At 41.3% G+C, this 9,096-nt stretch overlaps 1 protein-coding gene across 1 annotated transcript in view; it reads left to right on the top strand.

Annotated features, from left to right (window-relative positions):
- The first annotated feature begins 554 nt into the window (after positions 1-554).
- The window catches only part of IQCG (IQ motif containing G), an 18,823-nt gene continuing 10,281 nt past the window's right edge, over positions 555-9,096 (top strand). The window contains 4 exon segments of the mRNA XM_009576814.1: positions 555-680; positions 4,159-4,403; positions 5,550-5,678; positions 7,800-7,881. Of these exon segments, the coding sequence (XP_009575109.1) occupies positions 555-680; positions 4,159-4,403; positions 5,550-5,678; positions 7,800-7,881 (582 nt within the window).

Raw genomic sequence — 9,096 nt, 5'->3', positions numbered from 1 at the left:
CTTTCAACATCTTAATTGCTGAGGGAATTGGGATCATAAAAATGTTAAGGCTACACAGTAATAATGAGGAATGGTTAGAGCACGAAGGCTCACCATCTGAGATTTTATAAGACGTGGATTTATTTTTTTGCCTTTTAAAAAGTCACCTTCATTCCGTTGTTTCCCAAAGAACAAAGTCCATCACGAAACACTGCTCCCCCTTGAACTGAATGGTGAGGCCACCTCACCCCGTTTGTGCCTTCTGTATCCATTCCCTTCTCAGCCTATCTACCCAGATCTACTGTAGGAGGGACCCGGACGTACTTTGTTTTGTGAAAGCTAAACATTCCCACTGTCCCTGCATGCAGCCATTAGCACAGCATGGCTCCTCTTATAAACAGTGTATGAAAGGCTATAAACAAAGCTAGGGAAATATATGAAAGGCTGCAAATAAGGCTATTTCAGGTCTACCTTTAGTTTAAATTACTGTTACTAACGTTACTAACACCATAGCGTCTTTCTCATTGGTATCTTTTGTCTTTGTTCCTCTTAGCAAGAACACAGAGACTAAAGAAATGGAAAAATTCACTCATCTGGAAGCTCTGCTGTTTACTGCTGTGCTGGAGAATTGTGTCGATCAGCTCTCAATTCTTGGATATATCATGCCGGTTTCATTTGAGGGCAAGACAGATCTCAGCCATGTATGTGCCTCTGTCTCATTTTTTTTCTTGTCTTGGTTTTATGTCTTCTACCAGCATTCTGTAAAAATCAACTCCGGTATTTTTTCTGCTAAGTGCTCCATGACCCTTGGGTGAAGAAACACAATAAAAGTGGATGACCAATTTTAATATTTGTACTGCAGCATCACTGAGAAGCCTTTGTCAAGACTTTGTGCAAAGGACCCTACTGACCCAATATGAGGTTCCTTATAATGACCCAATATGAGGGCTTATAATTTTAAAATCTCAGTGGTTAGATGACAAGCAAAGGATTAGGGAAAAGGAAGCAAAACATATCTATGTTCTTATGTAGATACACAGCTATTTTAAAAATACAAACAAATAGGATATTTGAAAGTACTCAAACCCAGGGTAATTCTCTAAGGTTCCTCTCTAAGTCCATGCTAAAGTTCCTTTAGTGCCCACAGACAATGAATTAAGAAAGATTCCACGTCAAAATATATTAGTAACTACCCATTCTCAATGACCATCATTAATTAGTTGATTTCTAACAGGCATCATAACTAAGAGGGTTTGGGCAGAGATAAAAAGAACAGAGAAGAAGCCCTAATGCTCAGGCAGAGGTTTGTTGCTGTGGAGGAAAGTGTTGTGATATTTCTTGTAGCTGATAGACATAGGGAACAGGATGGGACCATCCTGAGGGGTAAATGGTTCTAAGTTCTGTTGTCATATATTTTAAGTGACATAGCAGGCTGTTTCCAGCTTAAGCAGGTTTGAAACTCTTTTTTAAGAGGATCTCAAAAAAGAAAAAAGGGTGTGACCAGGATGGAAATAAAAACCGGGATCCGAGTTTTCAGGTCTAATGCTGTTCACTCTGTCTAATGTACCACTTAAGAACGCAAGAGGAAGGTAAGTCAGTATGTTGTTTTCTATGTGTTTCCTTTCAATACTACCTTCTTCTCAAAAAATCCATTGCAAAGCAGCCGAAGCTGGTGTTAGACTAAATTTCAGGGCGTGAACGATGCTTAGACTGTGCAATAGAGGGCACTCCTCCCCTTAAAAGAGTCCTTTAGACAGTCTCACCTATTTCCAGAGGATTCTCACCTATTTCTCCCTCATAGAGCTGGGTGGAAGAAGGTGGGAAATCTTCTTTGTGCCAGCAGCAAAATCACAGAGAAAGAGCATATCTCTAGGACTGTATGAGTTGTTCTTCTTCAGACACACAGACTCAGGTTGGCAGACCTACTAAAGGTACACTTAAATTACAGAGAAAACACCTTAGCTTTTCTCTTCAATCACAGATGCTCATTTTTACCAAGTCACCTCTTAAAACACAATTTTCTCACAGACAATAAATCCTACCTGTGTTCTTAAAGATGCCAAAACAAATTGAGAAGGAAACAATTTAGAATCAAGAAAATGGCTTAGGGAAGTCACTTGCTAACTTTGGTGCTCTGTAATTTTCTACTCCTCCCCATTTCTCAGTTTACATTTGGCTGTTGTTATTGTATTTGTAGAAGACCTGTATTTGCAAAGCACCCTGGAGCTCTGTCAGTCAAACAAATCAATGACATTTTCAAAGACTGGCATCTAAATTTCAGTTGCTGACATTTTTGAGAGGATTAATCACAGTGTTGGCCAGCACCTCACTGATTTTCCAAATCAGGGACTCTTGTACATTGCTTCATGCAGTGCATCCCCCAGAGGAAGGCAGCCTTCCTATTTGCTGAATTTTGGGCAAAAGACTAGCAAAAGATAAACAGCTAGGAGACTACACATGCAGTGTGTAACAGATGCAGTTTACAAACTCCTTGCTCTTACATAGTTATTTGGTAATTATTAGTGTGTCAGTCCCTACTGTTTATAGACAATCCAGTTATACCCTGTCTTGAACTTTCCCAGACATTAAAAAACATCTATCAGAACATCCATAAAATCTACATGATATTAAAGCAGTTTGTTTGCCAAAATTAGTTCTTTCTGAAGTACAGCCATCACCAGCAAACTATTTAAACCCTTTTTTTCTAATTAACTATGTAATTTTCATTGGTCTGTGTATACTTTGCATGCGATTCATTTAATGTAAATTTAACTGTCCAAAAATTAAGCATGCAATTGCCTAGACTCCTTCTGTAGTCAGTGGTGAGTCAGGCACTGCCAGAGGCTGATTCATCCCATCCGGAAATGTCCAAGATACTCAGAACGAAGCAGCCCCTTGCAGTGCCCTGCGCACTGCCCTCACGGACTACGGAAGTGTCGCAGACCACTAATGGAGCCTTGCTTGACAAGTAACTTCTTGGAAGTACTACTGGCATACACAGTTGCTGCCCTGAATGCTTGTTTTTTACTTTGCCCTCTGTGCTGTGTTGGCACAAACGTGTGTGTGGTTGTGGAGGGATCTGGACTGGGAACTGGTGCTGCTAAAAATAAACTTTTTTTTTTCCTTTTTGCTAGAAAATGTTTCAGTCAGTGAGTTCTCTAATCCATTTCCCCAAGCAGCCAGGGTGGGGAGTAGGCAGGTGTGGACTAGGATGGGGCTAGCAGTGACTGCATTAGCTGGCTTCAGCAGTACTGCTATTAAGCGTTCAGCCAGAGATGCTGGTAGGTGGGCAAGAAATTTTTTTTTTAATGTCCCAGTGTATACACCTGCATTCTTACCCATAGCACATAAAGCAGAGAAATTCCTAGAAGCAAGGCCTCAGCTGATTTTACAGTGTGCTTTTGCTTTTCTGGGGCCTTTTCTTTTTTAATAAAATTGTACATGGCCACGGGATACCTTTCCATGTAAAATAGAGCTGCCAGTATTTTGAATTTCTTCTTTGAATTCATGTTATACTTCCTCTGCTGTCACATTCTCAAAAAAACAGCTAAGCAGATAGCTGATGTCTATCACTTTTATTTCCACACATCTCAGCTCTTGTTATAACAATAAGATTGGAGGGAAAGGTCGTGGTGACAGGCAGTGGGAAATGGCTAAGATGGAGAGAAGGCAGAGGGGAAACAGGCTAACAGTCTTCCAGTACATAAAAGCTGCTGCAAAGGAGGATGGAATGATTTGTTCTCTATGCCTACGGAGACTAGGACAAGAAGCCAGAGGCACAACTGCAGCTGGGGAGAAAAAACTTTCTTATGGTAAAGATTGTTGTGACGTGCTGGCACTGGCAGGAAGGTGCGTAGTCTCCATTGCTGGAGGTCATTAAGACCATGTCAGGAATGACACAGTCTGAACCATCATCTCTTGCGGCAGATGAATTCACCTTTGGAGGCCTTTCTAGGCCTTTCTAGTCCTGTCACTTTAGGACTTTTGATCCCATAAACTTCAGTAAGCCTACGTTGTGTGCTCAAAGCTAACTAAGACAAATGTTTCTGCTCTTCAACTCTTTGCAGAATGTAACAAATACTGCCCTTAGTATAGCTTCTTTCTAGTTTATTATTAATGTTGCAGAAGGTTTATTTCTACTGCGCAATGTGCAAGCAGATCTCTCTTATTCCCTTGTAGACTGGTGTCCAGGAAATGAAAGAAATCATAGAGATCCAGAAGGAGCTGGACATTAACTACGAAGAGCTTATGTCAGCAAGGCAAGGGAGTGGGGAAACAGTTACCTCCATGTCTCTGAAAAGCACTGAACACAAGCAGCGGCTGGGGAAAACTGAAGATCTAAAAAGTACCCATCATCTTTCCAACAGGGCCATGAAACACAGTGCTCTGTCTGTAGAGAATCTCAGAAAAATTCAGGCTGACAGGTGAGTGAAGCACAAATATTATGATTGTGGGGGATGCTCAGAGCTGTAAAGTTCTCAGTCTATTTCTTGAAAGCAAAAATACAAGCTTCCCACCCACTGCTAGTGTACCTCAGTCTTGGTCTGGAAGGAGTACCTCTAAAGAGAGCAGTGGGGTCTAACTACATAGGCCATTTAGTTCTGGTCTTTGCTTGCCTCTGGATGACAAGTAATGACAATCAATTTATTCTGAATGGAGTTGCAAAACATTACCCAGCTGATAATTGTTGCTGGGGTGGAATTCATGCCAGGGACTAGCCAGTGCTGATGTTCTGGTATCTGGAGTCAGATTCCCCTAGCAGATATGCACAGGCAAAACGGGATCTGAGCATTGTCTCGTGAACTCAGTTACTCTGCAGGGCACACAGAGCCTCTATGGCAGCTACAGCCATTCTCCTTTATAGAACAGATAATGTATATAAAGACCAAAGAGTTTCTTTCTTTTTAAAAATGAATTTTATTCCTGCACCTAATCCAGTACCTTGATTTGCAGAAATACCAGCAGCCTTTTGTTTAAAAGACAGACTGGGGAGTTGAGCATTCAGTATGCATTTTTCTGCATCCTGGCTTCTATCCTTTAGTGTCATTTCAACAAAGGGCTTAAAGAAGATCCTAACAGAAATGAAGAAAATGCAGCTAAAATACAAATACCAGATGGACCATGAAATTCAACAAACAGGGCAAGCCCATGTATTTTTTAAGATCAGCTTAGAGCTGATGGCACCCAGATATCCCTTCATAGACACACTTGTCTGCATCCACAGGTCTCATTTTCCAAGATCCACCTATCTGTCATCACTACTGCAGGCCAGCAGCCTTCTTCCTAATGGCAGCACAGTCTGACACAGCATGGATATGTTCGTGCCTCTTTGCATTCAGGGCAGCATTTTTAAATTATAAACTTCAACCAACTCCTAATACAGAGTTCTCCAGATGTCCAACAAGCAAATACCATGGGAGAAGCATTCCTGGGTTTGATAGGACATAAGAACAGAAATGGGATCTTATATTTCCTTACCTTTTTAGCTGTAAACAATAATGGATAAAGGTGCCAGACACTGTAGTACCAGCACCTATAAATTACTGGTTTGTTCCTTTTCTTCCTGGCAGGCACTATGCAAGTGATGTAATTACAGTCACTATGAAAAAGATGCAGAAATTGGGAACATTTAATAGCCTAACAGAAGCTAATGAGAGAGAGAAGGCAAAAAAGAGCAAGTTTCATGACATCCTTATCAGGTCAGTGTTGTGTTCAGTACTTCCCTGTTTAACTGCTGAAAGCCAAAGCCCATTCCCACTCAGTATATGCTAAAAAGAAAAAAAAACCCCAAAATATAGAAAGGATTCTGCTTTTTAAACTCGAATTATTCTGTCTGCTTTACAAACTGCACTTCTTTCCCCTTCAGAAAGAAATAACTGATGGTTCTGATACTGATCTGAGCTAGGAACTGCCTGAGCTTTGACCACAGTGGACACCAGTGTCTGCATTAATGCAAATGCTGCCCCGTATCAATTAAAGCATAATGTGATGTAGGAGCTCCCTGATCTTTAACTCTTGTCCCCAGTGAAAGCCAGAGCAACAGAGAAGCTGCTCAAACCAGGGCCAAGAACATATGGTCTTTAGGTTATGTGATGCTCAGGAGAACCTGCTCTGACCCATACATTAATATGCTCCCTTTTTCCAGTAGCAGCAAGGGGCTAGCACAGATGGTGACAGAGGTAGTCGTCTTATTTAAGGCTAATCCACCAGCCACTGCACTATAGGTCCTCTTCTATCCCAAATCTTAAAGGGTATGGATTTGTTATCATCTCAACTCAAACTGGTGATTCCTTAGCTCAAACTTCTGTGCACTAGAGGTTTGGAGTTTTTTTAGCATAGGAAGCTCTGGTTTAATCCCAAGCCAGTCAGAGAGAATAGCAGCCATCAGAGAAGCATTTGACCAATTTAAAGCTACTTTGTTCTGTGTAGCAGCTCACACCCATCATTTAAGGTAGACAGCAAAGCTGCTGTAAGTCATGATTTGTCATGAGTCCAACCTACTGGAACAGCTCCGGTGGTGGCTCAGGGGTCTGCCTCTGGGGCAAGTCCCCAGCTCCCAGTGAAATGTGTGATTTCAAGCACGAAACCCAACTCTTCCACTGGCTAAAACCACAGGATTTATTGTTTATCCATGGAAGGGACAGAAAGCAAAAATGAAAGCAGCAATTGCTTGTGGAATAACTATCCAGCACTGGAAGGTGGAAAGGAGCAGACAACTTGGAAAGGACATAATCCTTTTTATTCCATTCTGTCAATCATATCTAGCCACTATGTTGTCTGTTCTACTATACATTCTTTTCATGGAATGAACTTGATCTGTCTTTCAATATAATATATACTTGTCTAGTTTTGTGTCAATATACTAGTCTGAAAGCAGTCTGAAGTAAGACTGGAACTCCTTATCAGGAGCTTTTGTTCATCACTGTCACCCAGCTAAGGACTCTGAAAATGAAATGCATATTTGATTGTAAGTTTGGGGTAAGGTACGAAGTTTCAGGTACCAACTCTAGTATTTACTGGCTTTAAATCAAATCATAAGCATAAAAACTTAGAAAAGCACTCCAAGTGAAATAAGTTAATAAGACCTAGAACATTACTGCATCTGCTTTGTTTTAGACAGGTAAACACCTCTCTACCTTTTGGCCTTCACTGATATCCCTCCATGGATCTCAGAACCTGAGGCAGTGTTTTTTGAAAGATTTAAAGTCTGATATGAAAAAACCATTCTCCATACATATAATGAAACTTACACAATTTGGCACTGTCTGTTGATTAGGCATGCTTCTGCACAGAATCAGGGAGATTTTTGCCTGAAATGCAGAAACTGTGACTCAATGATAGGCATCTTCCCTCTCGGCTATAGGAATCACATCATCCTCAAGTCCACTCCAGGCGTTCTCTCCAAGAGCATCCCCTGGTTTTTGGCTCATTCTCCATTTCATTCCCATCCTCCTTGCTCAGTCTGTGCACCTCTTCTTTCAGGATTTACTTGCCAAGTCACTAGCTTTGGTAAGAAATCTCTGTTTCTGACTTGCAGATGTGCTGCCTCCCTGAGGCTAGAGTGAATAGATGAATGCCTTTTTTACTACTCTGTCACGGGAAGCAGCTTGTCTTCTGCTGGTCTGAAGAAGCAGGTCAAGCTTTTGTGGGTCCTTCTTTTATTTCAGCTGTTAGAAACTCATTGAGCGAGCAGGATAAGTGGGGCAGTGTTCAGCTAGGTGCCGCAATTTTATCAGGAGACAGGAAGTTCCCCTTCTACGTAAACAGCTCTTGTCTTTTTTGATATATTCAAATGATTGTATTTTCCCATTTTTCTTCAGGAAGGAGGAAGGAAAGAGGGAGATAAAGTCACTTGAGAAACAGCTGCAAGATGTCAAGAAACAAACTGAAATAGAACTTCAGGTGAGATCACTTAGCACTGGGCATCATGCCAGTGGGGAAGCCTGTTAGCAAACTCACCTCTGTTGCCCAGGAACTAGCACTCAGATGAGAGGACATGTGGCATATATAATGATCCATCATTTAGGAATATAGAAACAGAATAAAGATTTGTATTCTGAATAAGCTTACTACTGACTTTAAGAGCAATGTCCAATGGTTTTCAAATGGGAGCTCAAAATGCTCATAATCATGAGAGACCATGATCAAATTAGAATACCTCAAAAACACTGCTGGGAGTGGCAAAGCAGAGTCATCTGCAGTTGGTAAGAAAGAGGTTATCTGCAGATAGCAGTATCTAAGGTTCTGTCATACTTACTCATGCAGACGTGACACCTGGCATAGAGGAAAGTGCGACAATGAGGGAGTGAGAAAGACAGACACCTGGCATAGGGGCATATAATTTTTCTACCTACAATTTTATCTGGGGGAAATTTCATAATTTTAATCTATTTTTCTAGGCTTCCAGATATTAGAAAATCCCAAACATGGGTGTCGTACACAAGGGCAGATCAATGTCATTGCACATATGCTGTCAACTTGACCTTTCTGGAAAGCTTCAGCCCTTCTGTCTGCAGCATGCAAATAGTGTGTGCATGCACAGTAAATCTGGGTTATTCTGGACATGTCAGACTTGCTACACAAGTGCAGATCAATTAAATGGCATATCACTGGTCATTTTGATGCCCACCAGACAGCTCAGACTTGATGCTCATGTGTGCTTTAGAGCAAAAGCACACACAGTTCTGTGCAGAAACATGGAAACGTAGCCTAGCCCTGCTGAGGCAGGAAGAAGTGCGTGGTAGAAAACAAGCAAAAGACAGGCAGGTTCAGAGCTATACAAGGACTGGAAGAAGAAACAAGAATGTTACACTTGGTTCAGTACTGCGCAAGAGGACAGCAAGGGCATCTGAGTAAAGAATCAGTATCACTGAATTTTGTCTTTGGACAAAAGTGTGGACAGTATATAGTTGGCTACAGAGAGGAATTTTAAGCTGCTGACATGCTGGTGAAGTACAGTTTATAGAACATGAAGGTTTTGTGTTGGCAGCCTCGATGCATGTGCAGTGGAAAAGTTTAATTGTAAATACAGGATGGTTGTAAGAACATGAAGGATCTATTGGCGCTGGTGGTGTATGCAGCTGTCTGTAACTGACAAAACACCAGAAGTCCAGGGGA

Source organism: Fulmarus glacialis, unplaced genomic scaffold (genome assembly GCF_000690835.1).
Source record: "Fulmarus glacialis isolate BGI_N327 unplaced genomic scaffold, ASM69083v1 scaffold38034, whole genome shotgun sequence".
In the NCBI taxonomy this organism is placed as follows: Eukaryota; Metazoa; Chordata; class Aves; order Procellariiformes; family Procellariidae; genus Fulmarus; species Fulmarus glacialis.
This window is presented reverse-complemented; position numbering and strand designations above follow the sequence as displayed.